This window comes from Somniosus microcephalus, chromosome 3 (genome assembly GCF_052327205.1).
Source record: "Somniosus microcephalus isolate GS21.2 chromosome 3, FLI_Smic_1.0, whole genome shotgun sequence".
Classification (NCBI taxonomy): Eukaryota; Metazoa; Chordata; class Chondrichthyes; order Squaliformes; family Somniosidae; genus Somniosus; species Somniosus microcephalus.
In genome coordinates, this window is record NC_140989.1 from 22702790 (window position 1) to 22726191 (window position 23402).

A 23402-nucleotide genomic window follows, 5' to 3' on the forward strand; every position below is an offset into this window, starting at 1 on the left:
TGCACTTGCAGGCAGATGTTCAGTAAAGTGATCATGTAATCTGCATTTGGTCTCCCTAATGTGGAGGTGACCGCACCGTGAGCAGTGATGCGGTACACTAGGTTGGAGGAAGTAAACGTAAATTGCTGTCTCGCCCGAAAGGAGTGTTCGGAGGCCTGGCGAGTGGTGTGGGAGGAGACAAATGGGAAGATGGTGCACCTGTTGTGCTTGAATGGGAAGGTGCCAGGGGAAGGAGAACAGATGGTAGGAGTGATGGAAGAGTGAACCAAGGTGTCACGGACAGTACGGATGCCGAGAGCGACGGAGAAGATGTGTTTGGCGGTGGGATTCTGTTGAAGGTGGCAGAAGATGTTCTTTTTGAATGGGGAGGCTGATGGGGTGGAAGATGAGGAAAGGGGGAACCCTCTCACTATTCTGAGAGGGGCGAGGGCAGAAGCACGGGAAATGAGACTGACTTGGTTCAGGTTCCTGCCCACTACGGTGGAGGGGAATCTTCCGGTGAGGGAAAATGAGGATATTTTAGAAGCCATGATGTGGAAGGTGGCATCTTTCACGTAAACACTGTTCCCATTTTCTACCTTGACCTGTTGCACTGTCAGGCACTCGCTAACATGACCACAACCTTTCCCAGCACATAAACTGCATTCAAATAAAAAAAAATCTATATTAATATATTTATTATCTCTATTGGCAAATATTCCACACAAATTATATTCCATACACACCGTAAATATTTATAGAAATTTTATTTAATGGCATTTTAACACTCATTCAGAACATGCTACATTTATATAAAATTTTCCAGTATATACACTAATTTTATTCAATTAATTTAATTTTAATTCCTCTTTTTTTGCATTGATTTATTTTTAACCAACGTTCTTTTTATCCTCAGCACCACCTTACCATACACCTTATGATCACTCTCTCCTCATCAAATACGTTCGGTGCAAAAATGCACGCAATCATGGAATTTGAGTCTGAAAATACCACCAACACCCCCACTATTCAAACAGTTTCATTGAAACACAAGCCATGGCCCAGCTATAATATATTTTGTTCCGTGGGATAACGGTGTATCCTGTCACTCGGCATGAGCAGCACCATGGGAGATCCACAGAAACATTCTCGCTGTCCTCCAATAATGAAAATCCAAACTGCGTCAGTTTTAACCAGAAACCTTTGAAGTCATCAGGTTCTAGAGTTTAATTCCCGAATTTGTCTTTCCCTTCTCCTGTTTGCTCTCAAGTACAGAGGAAAGTAGCCTTGCAGCACTGAAATCTTCATGGAATACATCAGATACGTTGTCTTGGTCACTGGCTAAGAGATTTATGGCGTAGGAGGATGACCCAGCCAATCTCAATTCCCCACCACCATACCAGGGTGCAAACTAAACTCGACAAGTTACCGTGGCTCAGTGGGCAGCACCCTCGCTTCTGAGTCAGAAGGTTGTGGGTTCAAGTCCCACTCCAGAGACTTGAGCACACAAATCTAGGCTGACTCTCCAGTGCAGTACTGACGGAGTGCTGCACTGTCAGAGGTGCCGTCTTCGGATGAGACGTTAAACCGAGGCCCCGTCTGCCCCTCAGGTGGACGTAAAAGATCCCATGGCACTATTTGGAAGAAGAGCAGGGGAGTTCTCCCCGGGGTCCTGGACAATATTTATCCCTCAATCAACATCACAAATAGATTATCTGGTCATTGTCACATTGCTGTTTGTGGGAGCTTGCTGTGTGCAAATTGGCTGTTGTGTTTCCTACATTACAACAGTGACTACACTTCAAAAAGTACTTGATTGGCTGTAAAACGCTTTGGGACATCTGGTGGTAGTGAAAGGCGCTACAGAAATGCAAGTCTGTCTTTTTCTAATTTAGGAATCTTGAATGATGTTTGCCGAATCTTGGAATCGGGCTTTAACTCCTAAATGAAAGTCCAGCACGATCCCTGGGACTAACTGGGGTCCTCGTCAGACTTGCCTGATAATTTGAGCCGCATTTGCACGAAATCGGCTTGTTTTTCTGTCATGGTGACACGAATAACCATTTCCACACATTGTTTCTTTACACTTCATATACAGTAAATGCATTGGGTCAAAGACCAAATCTGTTCTAGTCATTAGATTATGTCAACCTCCACAAATGTAGTAATGGCAGCGTTCCAATTTGTCTCCTTGGTCTTGACTGCATGTGGTTTTAATTTGGTGATTGTATGCATAATGGTTTTTATTATATTTATGTGTGGGTTTACCGGTCCAGGACTGGATCTCGGTGTTCTTCATCAGAGGAACATACCAGCAGTTTGAGTAGTAAGTCGCCGTTTCCCCAACCTACCAGTTTTGAGTAATGCTCAAACTGACCGGACCCTCCATTGGGTTCTAACCCCTCTACCTTTATTGCCACAACCATGGCTTCACATCTTGGACAAGCAGTGATGACATCTGTACTGATTGAAGTAGGCAGTAGTCGTGCAGGAGCAAAGCAGGGGAAAATAAATTGGGGGGAGGGGGGGGAAGAGACTGACCATTTCAGTGGTCCATTTCTGAAACTGGAGGCTAACTATATAACTGGTGTAGACTGCAGTATATTGGCACAGCAGCTATGGAGACGCAATAAAAACTAAGAAAAAAACTGGAAATACACAGCAGGTCAGTCAGTATCTGTAACAAGAGAAGACGAGTAATGATGTTTGGCTGTAGAATCTGTATCAAAACTCAGAAGCTGCAGACAGATGTTGAAAATCCATTTTGCCTTGTATAATTTTGTGGGGATAGGGAGGTGATCTGCTCCCAGCTGTTGCATCAGCCACTGGAATGTACAGGAGGGTACCTCGGGTCCCACTGACTCTGCCCAGTGTGGGGGAACCTCCTTTCCGCTCCCTGTGGGATACTAGCCTACGTCCCCTGGTGGATTAAGACACGGCCTTGCTATGTGTAGCATCAAGGGCATGGATCTAGGTAGATGCTGTCACTATTAGCACAGCTTTTTTTTTACACAGATTAGCCTGCCTAGTAACAAGATTAGGTGTAATGCAGTAACGTCCTTCAGCTCCGCTATTGAGAGCTTTTTAATTATGGAAATTTTAATAGGTAATTAAAATGACATCTGTGCCATAAAATATTTTTTCATGTTTTTCCCACAGTATAATTTTTTTGATACTCAAGTTTAGCTTTCACAAATAAATGCAAGCAATATAACGTGCTGTTCCACCCCCACCGTTATCTTCTGCTTAACCATTTTTCTCCCCCCCCCTCCAACGGTGAAGGATCCTTTACCTAGATCTGTCGTTTCTGAGAAGCAGGAGCTGAGGCACGCATCTATGTATTCTGATCCTGACAGCCAGGGCACGTACACCAGTGTCATCCCTCCCCCTCCCAGCCGGACACAAGTCAAAAAGGTCTCCACCAGTGTGCCCCATGATGTGATAGCACAGCGAGTGCCAGCAACAGAACAACAGGTACTGCAAATCCAGAGCATTCTTTTCAGTTTGTGCCTCTCTCGCTCTGTCTCTGCCTCTCGCTCACCTGTCTCTCACTCGCCTCTCTCTCTGTCTCTCGCTCGCCTCTCTCTCTGTCTCTCGCTCACCTGTCTCTCACTCGCCTCTCCCTGTCTCTCACTCGCCTCTCCCTGTCTCTCACGCGCCTCTCTCTCTGTCTCTCGCTCGCCTCTCTCTCTCTCTCTCTCTCTCTCTCTCGCTCGCCTCTCTCTCTCTCACTCACCTCTCTCTCTGTCTCTCGCTCGCCTCCCTCTCTCTCGCTCGCCTCCCTCTCTCGCTCGGCTCTCTCTCTCTCGCTCGCCTCTCTCTCTCTCTCGCTCGCCTCTCTCTCTCTCTCGCTCGCCTCTCTCTCGCCTCTCTCTCTCGCTCGCCTCTCTCTCTCGCTCGCCTCTCTCTCTCTCTCGCTCGCCTCTCTCTCGCTCGCCTCTCTCTCGCTCGCCTCTCTCTCGCTCGCCTCTCTCTCGCTCGCCTCTCTCTCGCTCGCCTCTCTCTCTCGCTCGCCTCTCTCTCGCTCGCCTCTCTCTCTCGCTCGCCTCTCTCTCGCTCGCCTCTCTCTCTCGCTCGCCTCTCTCTCTCGCTCGCCTCTCTCTCTCGCTCGCCTCTCTCTCTCGCTCGCCTCTCTCTCTCGCTCGCCTCTCTCTCTCGCTCGCCTCTCTCTCTCGCTCGCCTCTCTCTCTCGCTCGCCTCTCTCTCTCGCTCGCCTCTCTCTCTCGCTCGCCTCTCTCTCTCGCTCGCCTCTCTCTCTCGCTCGCCTCTCTCTCTCGCTCGCCTCTCTCTCTCGCTCGCCTCTCTCGCTCGCTCGCCTCTCTCGCTCGCCTCTCTCTCTCGCTCGCCTCTCTCTCTCGCTCGCCTCTCTCTCTCGCTCGCCTCTCTCTCTCGCTCGCCTCTCTCTCTCGCTCGCCTCTCTCTCTCGCTCGCCTCTCTCTCTCGCTCGCCTCTCTCTCTCGCTCGCCTCTCTCTCTCGCTCGCCTCTCTCTCTCGCTCGCCTCTCTCTCTCGCTCGCCCTCTCTCTCTCGCCTCTCTCTCTCGCTCGCCTCTCTCTCTCGCTCGCCTCTCTCTCTCGCTCGCCTCTCTCTCGCTCGCCTCTCTCTCTCGCTCGCCTCTCTCTCTCGCTCGCCTCTCTCTCTCGCTCGCCTCTCTCTCTCGCTCGCCTCTCTCTCTCGCTCGCCTCTCTCTCTCGCTCGCCTCTCTCTCTCGCTCGCCTCTCTCTCTCGCTCGCCTCTCTCTCTCGCTCGCCTCTCTCTCTCGCTCGCCTCTCTCTCTCGCTCGCCTCTCTCTCTCGCTCGCCTCTCTCTCTCGCTCGCCTCTCTCTCTCGCTCGCCTCTCTCTCTCGCTCGCCTCTCTCTCTCGCTCGCCTCTCTCTCTCGCTCGCCTCTCTCTCTCGCCTCTCTCTCTCGCTCGCCTCTCTCTCTCGCTCGCCTCTCTCTCTCGCTCGCCTCTCTCTCGCTCGCCTCTCTCTCTCGCTCGCCTCTCTCTCTCGCTCGCCTCTCTCTCTCGCTCGCCTCTCTCTCTCGCTCGCCTCTCTCTCTCGCTCGCCTCTCTCTCTCGCTCGCCTCTCTCTCTCGCTCGCCTCTCTCGCTCGCCTCTCTCGCTCGCCTCTCTCTCTCTCGCTCGCCTCTCTCTCTCGCTCGCCTCTCTCTCTCGCTCGCCTCTCTCTCTCGCTCGCCTCTCTCTCTCGCTCGCCTCTCTCTCTCGCTCGCCTCTCTCTCTCGCTCGCCTCTCTCTCTCGCTCGCCTCTCTCTCTCGCTCGCCTCTCTCTCTCGCTCGCCTCTCTCTCTCGCTCGCCTCTCTCTCTCGCTCGCCTCTCTCTCTCGCTCGCCTCTCTCTCTCGCTCGCCTCTCTCTCTCGCTCGCCTCTCTCTCTCGCTCGCCTCTCTCTCTCGCTCGCCTCTCTCTCTCGCTCGCCTCTCTCGCTCGCTCGCCTCTCTCGCTCGCTCGCCTCTCTCGCTCGCTCGCCTCTCTCGCTCGCTCGCCTCTCTCGCTCGCTCGCCTCTCTCGCTCGCCTCTCTCTCTCGCTCGCCTCTCTCTCTCGCTCGCCTCTCTCTCTCGCTCGCCTCTCTCTCTCGCTCGCCTCTCTCTCTCGCTCGCCTCTCTCTCTCGCCTCTCTCTCTCGCTCGCCTCTCTCTCTCGCTCGCCTCTCTCTCTCGCTCGCCTCTCTCTCGCTCGCCTCTCTCTCTCGCTCGCCTCTCTCTCTCGCTCGCCTCTCTCTCTCGCTCGCCTCTCTCGCTCGCTCGCCTCTCTCGCTCGCCTCTCGCTCTCGCTCGCCTCTCGCTCTCGCTCTCGCTCGCCTCTCGCTCTCGCTCGCCTCTCGCTCTCGCTCGCCTCTCGCTCTCGCTCGCCTCTCGCTCTCGCTCGCCTCTCGCTCTCGCTCGCCTCTCGCTCTCGCTCGCCTCTCGCTCTCGCTCGCCTCTCGCTCTCGCTCGCCTCTCGCTCTCGCTCGCCTCTCGCTCTCGCTCGCCTCTCTCGCTCGCCTCTCTCTCTCGCTCGCCTCTCTCTCTCGCTCGCCTCTCTCTCGCTCGCCTCTCTCTCTCGCTCGCCTCTCTCTCGCTCGCCTCTCTCTCGCTCGCCTCTCTCTCTCGCTCGCCTCTCTCTCTCGCTCGTCGCTCTCGCTCGCCTCTCGCTCGCCTCTCGCTCTCTCTCGCGCTCGCCTCTCGCTCTCGCTCGCCTCTCGCTCTCGCTCGCCTCTCGCTCGCCTCTCGCTCTCGCTCGCCTCTCGCTCTCGCTCGCCTCTCGCTCTCGCTCGCCTCTCGCTCTCGCTCGCCTCTCGCTCTCGCTCGCCTCTCTCTCTCTCGCTCGCCTCTCTCTCTCGCTCGCCTCTCTCTCTCGCTCGCCTCTCTCTCTCGCTCGCCTCTCTCTCTCGCTCGCCTCTCTCTCTCGCTCGCCTCTCTCTCTCGCTCGCCTCTCTCTCTCGCTCGCCTCTCTCTCGCTCGCCTCTCTCGCTCGCCTCTCTCTCTCGCTCGCCTCTCTCTCTCGCTCGCCTCTCTCTCTCGCTCGCCTCTCTCTCTCGCTCGCCTCTCTCTCTCGCTCGCCTCTCTCTCTCGCTCGCCTCTCTCTCTCGCTCGCCTCTCTCTCTCGCTCGCCTCTCTCTCTCGCTCGCCTCTCTCTCTCGCTCGCCTCTCTCTCTCGCTCGCCTCTCTCTCTCGCTCGCCTCTCTCGCTCGCCTCTCTCTCTCGCTCGCCTCTCTCTCTCGCTCGCCTCTCTCTCTCGCTCGCCTCTCTCTCTCGCCTCTCTCTCTCTCTCGCCTCTCTCTCTCGCTCGCCTCTCTCTCTCGCTCGCCTCTCTCTCTCGCTCGCCTCTCTCTCTCGCTCGCCTCTCTCTCTCGCTCGCCTCTCTCTCTCGCTCGCCTCTCTCTCTCGCTCGCCTCTCTCTCTCGCTCGCCTCTCTCTCTCGCTCGCCTCTCTCTCTCGCTCGCCTCTCTCTCTCGCTCGCCTCTCTCTCTCGCTCGCCTCTCTCTCTCGCTCGCCTCTCTCTCTCGCTCGCCTCTCTCTCTCGCTCGCCTCTCTCTCTCGCTCGCCTCTCTCTCTCGCTCGCCTCTCTCTCTCTCTCGCTCGCCTCTCTCTCGCTCGCCTCTCTCTCTCGCTCGCCTCTCTCTCTCGCTCGCCTCTCTCTCTCGCTCGCCTCTCTCTCTCGCTCGCCTCTCTCTCTCGCTCGCCTCTCTCTCTCGCCTCTCTCTCTCTCTCGCCTCTCTCTCTCTCTCTCGCTCGCCTCTCTCTCTCGCTCGCCTCTCTCTCTCGCTCGCCTCTCTCGCTCGCCTCTCTCTCTCGCTCGCCTCTCTCTCTCGCCTCTCTCTCTCTCTCGCCTCTCTCTCTCTCTCGCCTCTCTCTCTCTCTCGCCTCTCTCTCTCTCTCGCCTCTCTCTCTCGCTCGCCTCTCTCTCTCGCTCGCCTCTCTCTCTCGCTCGCCTCTCTCTCTCGCTCGCCTCTCTCTCTCGCTCGCCTCTCTCTCTCGCTCGCCTCTCTCTCTCGCTCGCCTCTCTCTCTCGCTCGCCTCTCTCTCTCGCTCGCCTCTCTCTCTCGCTCGCCTCTCTCTCTCGCTCGCCTCTCTCTCTCGCTCGCCTCTCTCTCTCGCTCGCCTCTCTCTCTCGCTCGCCTCTCTCTCTCGCTCGCCTCTCTCTCTCGCTCGCCTCTCTCTCTCGCTCGCCTCTCTCTCTCGCTCGCCTCTCTCTCTCGCTCGCCTCTCTCTCTCGCTCGCCTCTCTCTCTCGCTCGCCTCTCTCTCGCTCGCCTCTCTCTCGCTCGCCTCTCTCTCGCTCGCCTCTCTCTCTCTCTCGCCTCTCTCTCTCGCTCGCCTCTCTCGCTCGCCTCTCTCTCTCGCTCGCCTCTCTCTCTCGCTCGCCTCTCTCTCGCTCGCCTCTCTCTCTCGCTCGCCTCTCTCTCTCGCTCGCCTCTCTCTCTCGCTCGCCTCTCTCTCTCGCTCGCCTCTCTCTCTCGCTCGCCTCTCGCTCTCGCTCGCCTCTCGCTCTCGCTCGCCTCTCGCTCTCGCTCGCCTCTCGCTCTCGCTCGCCTCTCGCTCTCGCTCGCCTCTCCCTCTCGCTCGCCTCTCGCTCTCGCTCGCCTCTCCCTCTCGCTCGCCTCTCGCTCTCGCTCGCCTCTCGCTCTCGCTCGCCTCTCGCTCTCGCTCGCCTCTCGCTCTCGCTCGCCTCTCGCTCTCGCTCGCCTCTCGCTCTCGCTCGCCTCTCGCTCTCGCTCGCCTCTCGCTCTCGCTCGCCTCTCGCCTCTCGCTCGCCTCTCGCTCGCCTCTCTCTCTCGCTCGCCTCTCTCTCTCGCTCGCCTCTCTCTCTCGCTCGCCTCTCGCTCGCCTCTCTCGCTCGCCTCTCTCTCTCCTCGCTCGCCTCTCTCTCTCTCTCGCTCGCCTCTCTCTCTCTCGCTCGCCTCTCTCTCTCTCGCTCGCCTCTCTCTCTCTCGCTCGCCTCTCTCTCTCTCGCTCGCCTCTCTCTCTCGCTCGCCTCTCTCTCTCTCTCGCTCGCCTCTCTCTCTCTCTCGCTCGCCTCTCTCTCTCGCTCGCCTCTCTCTCTCGCTCGCCTCTCTCTCGCTCGCTCGCCTCTCTCTCTCGCTCGCCCGCCTCTCTCTCTCTCGCTCGCCCGCCTCTCTCTCTCTCGCTCGCCTCTCTCTCTCTCTCTCGCTCGCCTCTCTCTCTCTCTCTCTCTCTCGCTCGCCTCTCTCTCTCTCTCTCGCTCGCCTCTCTCTCTCTCTCTCGCTCGCCTCTCTCTCTCTCGCTCGCCTCTCTCTCGCTCGCCTCTCTCTCTCTCTCTCTCGCTCGCCTCCCTCGCTCGCCTCTCTCTCTCTCGCTCGCCTCTCTCTCTCTCGCTCGCCTCTCTCTCTCTCTCTCGCTCGCCTCTCTCTCTCGCTCGCCTCTCTCTCTCGCTCGCCTCTCTCTCTCGCTCGCCTCTCTCTCTCGCTCGCCTCTCTCTCTCGCTCGCCTCTCTCTCTCGCTCGCCTCTCTCTCTCGCTCGCCTCTCTCTCTCTCGCTCGCCTCTCTCTCTCTCGCTCGCCCCTCTCTCGCTCGCTCGCCCCTCTCTCGCTCGCTCGCCTCTCTCGCTCGCTCGCGCCTCTCTCGCTCACCTCTCTCTCTCTCTCTCGCTCGCTCGCCTCTCTCTCTCTCGCCTCTCTCTCGCCTCTCTCTCGCCTCTCTCTCTCTCGCTCGCCTCTCGCTCGCCTCGCTCGCCTCTCTCTCTCTCGCTCGCCTCTCTCTCTCTCGCTCGCCTCTCTCTCTCGCTCGCCTCTCTCTCTCTCGCTCGCCTCTCTCTCTCTCGCTCGCCTCTCTCTCTCTCTCTCTCTCTCGCTCGCCTCTCTCGCTCGCCTCTCTCTCGCTCGCCTCTCCCTCTCTCTCTCGCTCGCTCGCCCCTCTCTCTCGCTCGCTCGCCCCTCGCTCGCTCGCCCCTCTCTCGCTCGCCCGCCCCTCTCTCGCTCGCCCGCCCCTCTCTCGCTCGCCCGCCCCTCTCTCGCTCGCCCGCCCCTCTCTCGCTCGCCCGCCCCTCTCTCGCTCGCCCGCCCCTCTCTCGCTCGCCCGCCCCTCTCTCGCTCGCCCGCCCCTCTCTCGCTCGCCCGCCCCTCTCTCGCTCGCTCGCTCGCTCGCTCGCCCCTCGCCCGCCCGCTCTCTCGCTCGTTCGCCCGCCCCTCTCTTGCTCGCTCGCCCCTCTCGCTCGCTCAACTCCCTCTCCACAGAAGGCCAAAGTTGCAAGTTGTGTAAGCCGGACCAATATGGGTTCCTTTCCCCCCAAAAGGGCTTTTTGTGAATGAGTTGGGGATTTTACAATAATTCCGCAGCTTTCACCATCATTTCCTTGTACTGGGAAACTTGACCAGTTTTTTTGGAATCAGTCTCGTGATTTGCTGTTGGGTTTGAACTTGTGACCTCTGTGCCACATTCGGCTACCATATCCATGAAATAGTGAATCCATTGGGGCATTTGTAAATGTTACTGACTTAGCTGCTCCTAGACACGATTTCTTTTAATGTGCTGCGAAGCTTTCATTGTTTTGTGAACAGGAGCCTAGATGCTGGGTGCCATGTCAATTAATCTTTTGTTGTATAAACCTGAATTGAGTGATTAAAATCATCGGCACTGGTTAATTTCTGCAAAGATTTCTTGAAATGTGATGCCACTGATAATTTTCTGGGTTTTTGTTCTCTTCCCCTTTTTTCCACTCTCTCAGGATTCTACGTCCCCAGTTGTGTCTCCTCATCAATCGCCACCATCTTCACCAATTGCCTGGAGGAAACACAGCAAGCAGCATCCTAGTGGAGGTAACACTGAGCACACATAAGAACATAAGAATTAGGAGCAGGAATCGGCCACACGGCCCCTCGAGCCTGCTCCGCCATTCAATAAGATCATGGCTGATCTTCAACCACAACTCCACCTTCCCGCCCTATCACCATAGCCCTTGATTCCCTCCGTGTCCAAAACTCTCTTGATCTCTGTCTCGAATATACTAAACGACCTGAGCCTCTGGGGTAGAGAATGCCAAAGATTCACAGCCCTCGTGAGTGACGAAATTTCTCCTCCTCTCAGTCCTAAATAGCCGTCCCCTTATCCTGAGACTGTGACCCCTAGTTTTCGACTCCCCAGCCAGGGGAAACATCCTCCCTGTCGAGCCCCTTAAGAATTTTACACGTTTCAATGCGATCACCTCATTCTTCTGAACTCTAGGGAGTATAGGCCTAGTCGAGCAGGAACTGGCCCTTTCTGGGTTCCTTTGGAGCAGCACAGTTGGGTATTGAGTAGCAGTAAAGTTGGGGGCGACAAAAGATAGAAGCTGCTGATTTGGTCAGTAAAACCCTTGAATGCATCCAATTGTTTTCCATGGGTGTAGGTGGGACCTGCTTGCCATGCTCTGCATACTGAGGCTGGAGAATGCCACTCGCCAGCTCGCAGAGAGGATGTGGTGTTTTGCAGTTTGAGCTGGAAAGCCAAAGCCCCTTACCACCTTCAGAATGACGTCAGTACATTTCAGATTTCTAATTTCTTAACATTTTATGCTGGTTTGTTACAGTTCTTCCCTTATCTGCTGACCAACTCCTGTATACTTAAGTGAATTGTATTGCTTCTTACAACTTAATGGCCCAGAAATTGGTGTCGGGGGCTTCCCGCGGGTGCAAGCCCCCGACCTACACTTACATAGCGCGCCGACAGTCGAAGCCTGGCCCTGTGTGGATTTCCTGTCTGTGGCCCGGTTCAGCTCCTGGCGCGCTGTGCTTGCGTGATCCAGCGGCGTAGTTAGTTCGATGAGCCGGCTGGGATCACGTGAGCACTGGGCAACCAATCGGAGGTTGCAAAAGTTCATTCATGAGTTTGATAGTAAGAGCTGTCAAACTCATGAAAACTCCGGGCGCCCAAAACAGTCCTTAAACTTCAAATAAAAGTTTTTAAAAATCCCACTAATTAAATGAACTATTAATAACTGTAAAAAAAACTATTTTAAACAATTATTCAAATTTTTGAAAAAAATAATTTTTTAACAAATCGGGTCTAAAAATACACTTACCTTACTGTAAAGTCTTTAAAAATAATAAACCTGTGGAAAAAAAATTTCTAACTTTAATTAATAGACCACTTACCTTTTAAAACTAAGTCCTTACGTCTGCTTTTTTCACGCGTAAAAACTGGAGGCCTTCATGCACGGGCAAAGCTTAAAAAAAGAAGGCATTTCAGCGCGCACGTGCAGACTCCTGCGCGCACGCGTTCGGCCTCTGAACCCCTTGGTTCAGAGGAAAGGAAATGCCGGTTTTCCACGCATGCGCTGTGCATGCTGAAAACTGGCACTTCCATCGGGCCCACGCGTGCGTACCCCGTCCGTACTCACGCGTTGGGACCCGAATTACTGGGCCAATTTCTTTTGATTCAAGTTTCATGTAGCCGTTCTGGATTTCTAAAACTTCAGTTCAAGAATTAAAAAAAAAAAAAAAAACTAGGAATAAGCTTCTACCTTGCTTTTTAAAAAGAGTAAATATATTTTTTTAAATTTTAGGCACTAGTTACAAGCTGCAATCACCTGCAACTTCCACAACTGGGGTAGGTCATTCAGGAAGATGAGAGTATGAATCCAAGGGGCAAATTCTGTTTTGGACCTCCAACGCGTTGTTTAGGAACAGTGTTGGAAGTTTGGATTTAGTTGCCAGAAGAAGTTATCTACCCAAAGCTGGTTTTAGTATATTGGTCTCTAATGGCACGGGCGCCAGGTGTGGAGATTGCACTGGTGTTTCGGAAAGGACAGGACCTAGCTCTGTGCTTTGCTCTCTGTATCCTAACTCGCACCAAGTCCCGTTCACCCATCACTCCTGTGCTCACTGACCTACATTGGCTCCCGATCCGGCAAAGCCTCAGTTTTAAAATTCTAATCCTTGTTTTCAAACCCTTCCATGGCCTCGCCCCTCCCTATCCCTGTAACCTCTTCCAGTCCTATAACCCTTTGAGATCTCTGCGCACCTCCAATTCTGGCCCCTTGCATATCCTCGATTTTCATCGCTCCACGATTGGCGGCCATGCCTTCAGCTGCCTAGGCCCAAAGCTCTGGAATTCCCTCCCTGAGCCCCTCGACCTCGCTGCTCCTCCTCTCCTTTTAAGACACTCCTTAAAACCTACCTCTTTGACCAAGCTTTTGGCCATCCGTGCCGATATCTCCGTATATGGCTCGGTGTCAAATTGTGTTTGCTAACGCTCCTGTGAAGCACCTCGGGGGCCTTTTACTACGTTAAAGGCGCTGTATAAATGCAGGTGGTTGTTGTTTGTCCAAGGGAGTTAGTCATTGGTTCACATAATCCCAAAACTACCAGTTTCCTACTTCTGAGTGTAAGCCAGTGTAATTTTGGTTAATGTGAAACGAGTACACATGTCACTGTCAGTGAAGGGTTTAAGTGGGTAATAAAATAACAAGGATGGAAATGGTTGGATTTCCATAATGGGCAGAATATCTTCCAGTGAATGCAATGTCTCTGGTGGGATTTGTACATCAAATCTTTCTGGTTTTACTCGATCTCCATTTATATTACAGCAAGCTAAAATAACTTAACTGGCCTCCGATTCAAAGGAGTTGCATTCCTGAGTGAAATTGCCAATGATTTGTTAATTTGACAGGCTTATCCAGCAAGTATCGAATTTCTTTGCAAAGAAAATACCACTTGCCATCTGAAGCCGCATCCTGCCCCGTCTCTAGCTTTCTTTCTCCCCATCGCTCCTGAAGGCACTGACTCGCGGCGGGATGCTGTTCCACGGGTACTGATAACTCTCCTGTACCTCACCTAGTTGGCCATTCTTCCAACAAGAGACTGAACAGTGAATGTTGGCAGGTCATTCAACTGTGGAGTAGCATCACAACCGAGCTGCCCGTGACCTTGTGTGCGTTCCTGCGCCTTCCAGCAGAGGTCACTGGAGTGCAATTCACCGCAAGCATATTGGCTGAAATCTCCTGTCCTTGCCCATTGTAGCTGCAAGCCTGCTGATCTGGTTGAGATTAGCTGTCAGCCCAGATTGAACCTGGCACTGTCCTGGTCCTGTGTAGCTCAGTACCACCTGACCTGGTGCCGTTGCCCATTGAGGGACCCTGAAATTTGTATACTAAATTCCATTGTGAATATTTTTATCTCTTGCTGTTGGGTTGTCTAGAGTCTGTTTACATTCGCGGTGGAGACACTGGGCAGGATTTTAACTTGGAGGCAGGTAGGGAGTGGTAGATTGCGGTCAGGAGACCTGGGAGAACGGGTTTCCCTCGGGCCCTGCCAAATTTAATGGCAGGGCCTGATTAACATTTTTTTTTCTGCCTCCTGGCAGTAGGTTGACCGCTTACCCACCCCCCCCCCCGGTCCCGCCTCCGTTAAAACCTGAAGTGGGCGGGTTGGGGGTCAGGATTCAGAGTTCTGCCACTTAAATCTTCCACCCGACCCAAACCCGCCCGTTTTTTGGGGTTAAAATTCCCCCACTGACTTGAATTGCATTTTTATTGCAATGGATTCTGGAATTTTTTACTAGTGTTTTGGTTGTCACGTGAAAACCCACAAACCAGTGACCTGGAGTAGCTTGAAGCAGTTAATCACCCTGCTGGTTGTCATTATTAGAATGGAGTATTCTTGGCTTCTGTGACATGAATACAAAATGATTGTATGAGGTGACATCAAACTCTGCCTTCAGTAGGTTGCCAGTGTTTTACACCGTGTACCTATTCTACACAGCTGTTATCAGCTCGGGATTGCTGCTTGTTGTCTCGAGCAGTTTGACTTGTGTACTGGGAATTTTTTCATTCTAAAATGCATTTAATTATAATAGGCTTTCACTGTGTTTTATTTGCTATTGTCATTTCTTCAAATCTTGCTCTTCAGTGCTGATTTGATCTTTGTTGATTTATTCCTCTTGCATTCCAGGGTCAGCTGCTGGTGATGGAATGTGGCCTGCCCACTCTCCCCCTCCCAACCAAGAGAACTGGGTGAGTTTCACTGACACACCCCCTAGCAGCACCCTTCCTGCAATGCATCCGGCCTCCATTCAGGTAAGCAGAGAGAACTGGTAAGTCTTCGCAAATTGTGAAGCTATTTGCTCGACCCGCTGAACTATTGAGTGTCTTCTGTCAGTTACATGATAACTATACTGGTTGAGGGGCATCTCTGCCCTTTTTTGAACACTAACTGGGAAGGGGAGAGGGAGTGGGAGAGAAGAATTCAGTGCTAGCAGCTGCAGTGTTGCTATAAAGAGCAAACCCAAGGTTAAGGGATTCAGCAATGTAAGTGCACAGGATGGATGGCAGCCTGGTGACATCTTCTGTTCATCTGAATGACCCCTGTTGCCTATAATTAAGCAATGCATATTGAGTTTTTAATGACAATCTGACCGCTTTATGGTCACTTGTACAGATACCAGCTTTTTATTTCAGATTAAAAAAAAACAATTCAAACTCTCAAATTGACTTGGTGGGATTTGAACTTGCGTTCACTGGATTATTAGTCGCGGTCTCTGGACCGTTCTGAAAATCACAGCAGTGAGTTTCCAGACTAATGCTGCAAAATGGCATTCTGGAGTTACCACTGTGCCATTTTATATTGTACTAATTAATTATTTTTTCAAAAGAAAGGGTCTAAACGTACAGACACTGGTACAATTTAGTCCACCACGTAAATAAGACATTCATTATACAGGAAACTTTTTTTTATCCGGCACCGACGGGACCGGCGTGGTGCCAGTTTATCAAAAAGTCCGGATTACAGAGAGTATAGTAAAAGGTACCAGAGCCCCGTACACGGCCACAGATCCAGGCGTCCCTGTTGCTTAGCAACAGGTGCAGGAACCCCAGTTACACGGCCACAGACCCAGGAACGGCCACTAATATGAAGTAAAACTTACCTGAACCTACTCCTGAATTTTGCCGGTTAACAGAGATTTTCGGTTATTTAGGTGCCGGTAAATCGAGAGTTTCCTGTCGTTAATTTGGTTTTCCCTTCTGTAATTTTAGCTGCCCCAGCACTTTTGAAAAAATCCCCCCCCCAATAAAAGTACTGCACCTTTCAGATCTTGGTGGTAGCGATGAAGCTTTACACCTGAAACTCTGGCCCTGCACACAGAATTTTAAGTGGAAAGTTAGCTTTTGACTTGCTGAATCAGGTTGTTGAGTCGCATTCCTGTTTCGGCTCACCCAGCGTGTCAGATTGGCTAATTACAACTCTCGTATCATCCAGTGCCGGGACAAAGATTTGATCCGTGGTTTAAAATAATGTTCACCTTGTGTTTATTTTTGCAGGAGCACACAACAGTAAGGACCGTGGCATCTGCTACAAATGCCATGGAAATTCGCAGGCAGTCCAGTGGTTACGATGATCCTTGGAAGATTACCGATGAGCAGAGACAATATTATGTTAACCAGTTTAAAAACATTCAACCAGATTTGAATGGTTTTATTCCAGGTATGTTCTGAAAACCAAATGCAATCTACTGTCCAGTCTTTGCGACCTCTTACTGAATTGATGGTACTCTGCATTAGAGAGGAAGTGTCACCATTAAACGTGTTTTTTTTTTTGCTTAAATCAAATGGACCATTAAGGTTTTTTTGTGCCTCCAAGCTGTTTCCTCTCTGGGGCTTCTTCAGTAGTTGTTGAAAAATAAATTAACAGTAACCAAGAAGTGTAGAAGATAAAGCAGATTATAAACCTTTTTAGCTATTTTGTTTCCTGAAAGGGAATTCTCTACTCCCACTTGTAAAAGTTGCTGTTGCCATAATAGCGTCGGTTTGTTGAACAAAAGATATCACAGAGACCGCCTGTTGAATTTATCATGTTATGCCAGTGTCCTCTAGTTATTGAGAGGTCATTAAAATTTTGTGTTGGGAGGTTGGCTATTCCAGTTGCCTTTTGTGTCCAATTCCCCCCCCCGCTCCCACGAAGCACATTCGCCGATATTTAACGGAAAAACAATGAATGCTACCAGCATTTTGCAGAATTATCCCACTGTTGTTTATCGATGTAAGGATAAATCTAGCAAAGTGCAAAAGTTGGCAAAAAATGCTCACAGTTTTGAACATGGAATCATAGAAATTTACGGCACAAAAGGAGGCCATTCGGCCCATCGTGTCCGTGCCGGCCTAATCCCACTTTCCAGCTCTTGGTCCGTAGCCCTGTAGGTTCCGGCACTTCAAGTTCATATCCAGGTACTTCTTAAATGCGCTGAGGGTTTCTGCCTCTATCACCCTTTCAGGCAGTGAGTTCCAGACCCCCACCACCCTCTGGGTGAAAGAATCTCTCCTGAACTCTCCTCTAATCCTTCTACCAATTACTGTAAATCTATGCCCCCTGGTTAATGACACCTCTGCTAAGGGAAATTGGGTCCTTCCTATCCACTCTATCTAGGCCCCTCATTATTTTAATGCCTCAATTAAGTTCCCCCTTAGCCTCCCCTGTTAAAAAGACAACAATCCCAGCCTATCCAATCTTTCCTCATCGCTAAAATTCTCCAGTCCTGGCAACATCCTCGTAAATCTCCTCTGCGCCCTCTCTAGTGCAATCACATCCCTCCTGTAATGTGACCAGAACTGCACGCAGTACTCTAGCTGAGGCCTAACTAGTGTTTTATACAGTTCAAGCATAACCTCCCTGCTCTTGTATTCTATGCCTCGGCTAATAAAGGCAAGTATCCCGTATGCCTTCTTAACCACCTTATCTACCTGTCCTGCTACCTTCAGGGATCTGTGGACATGCACTTCAAGATCCCTCTGTTCCGCTACACTTCTCAGTATCCTACCATTTACAGCAAAAAATAAACTTTCAAAAGCAAATGGTGCTGAATTTGAGGTTGAATTGCTAGACGTGCAAAGCAGGTCAGGCAGTATTCGAAAGGAAAAGGCTAATTATTGATGCACTGTTAGCCTATTTCATACATGAATTTAAATTACATGCAAGGGGAAAGTATTTTGTATTGTGAGAACGTCCCCTTCAAGACCGTTGCAGCCCTGGCCTTTAATTAAGCTGCATTGGCCTGGTGAGCTACAAACTCTCAGTAACTATGACCTCAGTTTAAAAGTTGCTGCTTGGATTATTGTCGTCCATTTTAGGTAGAAAATCTCAAAATCTTGAGTTCCTTTTGTTTCAAGAGAATACGGTACCTAAATTCCTATTTGCCCTCCACACTGGAGGTTGAACAAAGACTCTCATCGAGCGAGACCTTTTAGTTGGCAAGAAAGTTTTTAGGTTGCACCACCCCCCCCCTCCACAATGCCAAGTAATGCATTAAGTGGGTTGTGGAATGTGAGAGAGCAGTCAGGCAGTCCGTTAATGCACGCGAACGACGCAATTGCAGCTGATCCGTAAAACCGATATTGTTCACCTTCCTTCATGGTCATTTACCGATAGTCGAAACTGGTAAGTAATGGAGATCTATGTTAAATTATCACTTTAGCTGTTAACGAGACACTTGACCTTTGTTGACCAACTGAACATAGACAGCGAAAGTACTGAAAATAGGAACGCTCCATTTCATGGAGAAAGATACGCCTCTGTAAATCTGTATGCTTACCTAACCATTTATAGAAAGGCCAATCGTCAATCTCATCAAACATATTAAACCCCTCCTGGGTATCAAAATAACGTGGCCTAATAGCCCAGTTTTGTCAAATGAATGTGAAAATCTCCTCACTGATTTTTGAAAATGTATCCTGCAGTAAAATCTGAAAATAAGCAAGCAGAGTGTGCAAATGTGACACTGAGGGAAAAGTAACTGCTGCTAAATAAAGTGGCACTAACTGGTTAACAATGTAATGGAGGAGAAAGCCACATCGAACAACTCTCCCATTCTGATACTGTGTAAATATCAGCCGCATGCAGAGCTAACAAATGGATATCAGTGTCACTATATATAACAAAATAATAATATAGCACACACATAATGGCCACTGTTCCCTGGTGCCTCAATTATTTTATGCAATAACCTTTTCACATAAGCTCCAGATTCACAGTGTCAAGTAATTTGCAATTTTTTCATATCTCCACCAATTGAGTGAATATTTGGCTGAAGAGCCCTTTGTATGGGATGAGAAAGGCAGACAGTTTAGAGGAAGAGGGGGTCAAGGAATCTGCCAATATCTGAATGCCAGAATCCCAGGGACATAAAAGCAGGGTGAAAGTCATCTGAACTTCGGGATCCTCCATAGGGCCACCTCACACAAGGTTGATGTCATATGAGGAAACGCAGCAAATAAGGTGCGCGTAGTCTCCTACCTTGACCACCCCATGCAAGAGATGGCTAGTGCCATACAGATGTAGCTTGTTTTGGGAGTCTCGTATCGGGCATGCGGACAATGTGACCCGTCCATCGGAGCTGATTAAGCGTGGTCAGAGCTTCGATGCTGGGTATGTTGGCCTGAGCAAGAACACTGACGTTGGTGCGCCTATCCTGCCAATGGATTTGCAGGATCTTGCGGAGGCAGCGTTGATGGTACCTCTCCAGTGCTTTGAGGTGCCTGCTGTATATGGTCCATGTCTCTGAGGCATACAGCAGGGCGGGTATCACTGCTGCTCTGTAGACCATGAGCTTAGTGCCGGGTTTGAGGTCCTGGTCTTCAAGCGCAGGCAGCGCAAGGAGCGCACGTCAACCCAAGCACCCCACCCACCTGCCCCTTCAACCACCGTCTGCCCCACCTGTGACAGAGACTGTAGGTTCCACATTGGACTCATCAGTCACCTGCGAACTCATTTTTAATGTGGAAGCAAGTCATCCTCGGTTCCGAGGGACTGCCTAAGAAGACAGATGTAGCACAGATAGGGTACGGTTGCTGTGTAATCTGCCTTTAGCTGTGCATACCATGACATTCTTGCATTGTGTATGCAAGTAGACTGTACAGTTAACCCCCTCCCTAGATATGATCCACCACCAGTCAGTGCTGCTTAGTTGTTTGGCCATTTAGACAAGTTTATGGGCATGGCTGGAATGTTGGTGTGAGTGGCATGTCGTCTGACCTGCTTGAGTGTTCTTGATTCCTCAGTGTATAAATCTAGAAATGTTTGTACTCTTTGTGTGGTAGTAAAGTAAGTTACTCATGTGATTTTAACTCTATTCTAGAGTCTATAGTGTTTCCTTCTTGGAAATATTCTTTCTCTCCTTCTCACTTTCCCCCCCTCCCCACTCCGAACATATCTGTTCCTTGGTGGACATAGTTCCATGAACACCGTACGCCCTCGGACACCTCGCCTAAGTGGCCATTATTCATTTGCAAATTTTACTGAGAGTTGGCAGGCTATTTCGCTGCTAGAGGCCATCGCAGCAGAGCATTGCCCTGTTCTGTACATGTGGCAAACTCCAGTAGGGGTCACTAGATAGCAATCAAGAGCAGGATTCTTGGCTTGTTATTTTTTCCTACCCTCCTTGGCCTGTTGTATTGCCTCTACTACCACCCTGGCTTATATCAGAAACTCTGCATAGACCAAAGCCCGAACCTGGGACCTTTCTGGTCAATGTTGCTTGTACCTGAGAATCTATTAAATACAGTTTAACACAGTACAGTTTGCAAGTTTCCACCAATATGAGTCAATACCATCTTTCCTTTTTAAAAAAAAAAAGATTTGTATGATACATATGTTGCTTTATAATCCTGAAAACTGAGTTTCATAGTTCTAATCAGTCTCTGCAATTACACTCCAATAATTTATAGGTTGCGAGTGAAGAAGATTAATTAAACTATGTTTCCAATTACATATTGAACATTTGCTAGTGTTAAACCCCCCCGCCTCTCAAAAAAATGTTTTCCTATGTTTTAAATACAGGAAACTTTGTGCTATCCGGCACCCATGGGACCGAGCTACTGCCGTTTTTTTAAAAGCTCCGGATAGACCAGCGTCAATGTTATCAGATAGGAGCTTTTCATCGCAGTATCTGACCACAAACACTGTTGCTCAGCAACAGCTTGTAAACACTCGGCCCGTGGCTTGGAAGCGTCTCTGAAGCTGTTGCTAAGCGACAAAGATGCTTTCCAGAGCCTGCCTGTGAAAAGCAGAAAAAAAACTAATCAAAATGGCTGCTGATTTCTGCCGTTAGATCAAAGTTGCCGGACATTCAACTTCCAGATAGCACAAAGTTTCCTGTAACTGGATTCCATTCAGACACGCCCATTGATGGTTCAGCCATCAGAGATGAATCCGTCAATTCTGCAGTTGTGGTGGGTTGTCGCACGCTGACAATTCAGAGAGGCTGCCCTCGTTACCAAGCAACCGTCGACCCGTCATTTCTGAATCCTGCCAATGGCAGCAACAAAGAGCCGAGCGGGAGCACATTGAATACATGGGTGGATGTAGTCCGTTCTGTGCATCCGCCATGTCCGAGATTCCGCGACAGGCACATCTAGCTGTAACTAACTTTTCAATCACATTTACTCCAGCTGAAGTCAAATGTAGAATATTTAGAGCCTGTAATTAAATATTGGGATGACTTTATACTGTCCAAATAGAATCTTGAAACTATTCATAATATTCGTAATGCAAGTTACAGAACTATAAATTGTTTGATCATTGTAGCTACAGTAAAATTGTGTTCCAGTTCCAGTACAATTGAAGTGCTTATTTAGATTAGAAGTCAAGACATTGTTGCATCTTATCTCCCTAAATTCATTTATACACAGGGATCCCTCCCCAACCGCAGGGGATACGTCCCTGAAAACTCCCGTAGTTAGTAAAACCGCGGTTGGCAAATTCAGTATAAACACAATAAAAAAGAATATAAAAAGCATATAAATAGCATAAAAATCATGTTTTTTACCTTATTCCTAAATTAAAAACCGCGGATATGCGAATTTCACTGCCGCAGTTGACAAAAATTGTCGCAGAGTGGAAACCGTGTATACGTGAAATCCGCGTACGGCAAAACCGCGGTTGGGGCAGGATTCCTGTACTTCTGATTAGGAATGAATGGTCATAATTTTATTATTTATAATGTCAAAATTGAAAGATTTTATAAATCCCAAGTTTATGTTAATAGAATGAATGTCATTGTGCTCGTTATGATAAGTACAACACAGCTTAAAATAGAATAACTGGCGATAAATTCTGATATTTATATTCTAATCAACGTAATAAAGCATTCAGGAATACAGATAGATGAGATGAGAGTAGTAAGTTGTGGGTGCACAGGAAGAGGCGAGGACAGTAGGTTGTGGGTGTATAGCCATGGGGGTGGGCAGGCAGCAGGCGAAAGGAGAGGAGTAATGACAGAAGGAAGTAACATGCAGATTTGAATGCCGAATGGCATTGATTTGGGTGCATAAATGGGATCAACATCTGGGCAACTGGAGAAGGATGTTTTTAAGGTAGCCAGATGGGCAGATACACAGGATGGAGATACTGGCATTGCAACAATGGGAAGAGTGGACCACAAAAACTACTCGCACGTGCATAATGCGCAAGGAAACCTGTAAGGTGCTCCACAGAAGTGGAGGGTGGATACCAGGCAGGAGTTAGTTGGGGAGGTGGCCAAGAAACGGTCACCGGTTTTGTGGTTTTTTGAACTTGGGGAAAGTGTAAGAAAGCATGGGGGGTTAGGTCGAGACATCCACAGTGCAGGACAGGGAGAGAATGCACAGCAGACCAGAGTTAGCAGGACAGAGTATACAAGTTGAGATGCAGGGCTGAAAGCAGTTGCAGCGGTAGGCAGGAGATATTTATAAGCAAGGACAAGTAGTTTTGAAATCTATGCGTGGGGGCGGTGGCGGTGGTGGGAGAGAGGATAGTCAGCAGAGACAGGCAAAAATATGAGCAGGACTTGGTAGAGGCCGGCATAGGATGTGGTGCTGCAAAGTTTTGGATGAGTTGGGACAGAATGTACAGCAAGTAGCTGAGATCAAAAGAAAAGCAGAGACTTAAAAGTGTATTTTTTTTTTTTTAAATCAAAAATGTTTAAATTTGAAAAATATACACAAACATCAGGATCCTATCTGAAACAAAATGTTTTGTTCAGACTATTGGATGATTTTTTTTTTGAAAAATGATAGCCTGGTCTTTAAGTGAATGGCCCACCGTGTACTTGTCTGTGACAAGTTATTGAGTAGCTGTTGTTGCATTTGATTCCTCCTCTAATCTTCCTAGCTTGTGCATGACCCAGCCGTGAACTTCGAACTGCATGCTGAAATGATTGTCAGAACCCCCGAGTAAAATTCAGGAGTGATCGACTGTTTTTAACATTGCTTGCATTCCTAAAGCATTTTCTCTCGGAACTCTGCCAAGTGAACTTCTGTCTTACCATAGATTGACCAGAAGTAACTAATTGTAAAAAGGAACAAATTGCATGTTTTGATGTAAGATTTGAAGCTGGCCAGTGGTGTAAGGAAGAGCTATAATTTGACCCAAAGAATGTAAATTGGCGAGAAAGCATGTGAAGGGTTAACGATGGAGAGAGAATCCCCTGCCCCTCGACTCGCTTGTGCTGTGGTGGGAAGGCACTGAGCAGAGGTAAGGACCTTCCCCACACAAAGTAAGGCGAGGAAGAACAAGCGCTAGTCAGCGTAGTCTGTACTTATAGGCCTATTGGGGACCAGATACTGAGTGCTGCCAGCAAGGGAGTAGAAGCATACCTGCAGTCTACCACCTTGGTGTCGGAAACAGCATGGCTTGTGGGGATCAGAGCAAATCGTGGAGGCAGTAATACATAAAGGGAAAGAAATATACCGCTAAGCTGTGAAACAAAAAAAACTCATCGGGTTACCCAAATCCACCACTTCCTTCACTTCAGTGTTTTCTTTATTTTATTGTGGCACTGTATCAGAATAATCTACTTAATGAGCAATGCTAATCCTAAAAAGGAATAGACTACACTTGTTGGGCGTCATTAAAAAAACAATCTTACCAAGTCTGTTGCCACCTTGCTCTCTTCTTACAGGATCTGCAGCTAAAGAATTTTTCACAAAATCCAAACTCCCAATTCTTGAACTTTCTCACATTTGGTAAGCATTGGCGTGGTAT

The 23402-nt window shown here is 49.8% G+C and overlaps 1 protein-coding gene across 9 annotated transcripts in view; it reads left to right on the forward strand.

Annotated features, from left to right (window-relative positions):
• The window catches only part of reps1 (RALBP1 associated Eps domain containing 1), an 80104-nt gene that overhangs the window by 22096 nt on the left and 34606 nt on the right, over window positions 1-23402 (forward strand). For 6 of the 9 annotated variants that reach the window (XM_085979268.1, XM_085979269.1, XM_085979260.1 and 3 more), the window contains 5 exons: window positions 3262-3453; window positions 10145-10235; window positions 14346-14470; window positions 15713-15875; window positions 23320-23383. In XM_085979268.1, coding sequence (XP_085835394.1) covers window positions 3316-3453; window positions 10145-10235; window positions 14346-14470; window positions 15713-15875; window positions 23320-23383 — 581 coding nt within the window. In that variant the 5' untranslated portion in view covers window positions 3262-3315. Of the gene's footprint in view, window positions 1-3261; window positions 3454-10144; window positions 10236-10820; window positions 10931-14345; window positions 14471-15712; window positions 15876-23319; window positions 23384-23402 lie in introns of those variants that run through there. The other 3 variants (XM_085979263.1, XM_085979266.1, XM_085979265.1) reach the window with 3 other exon arrangements.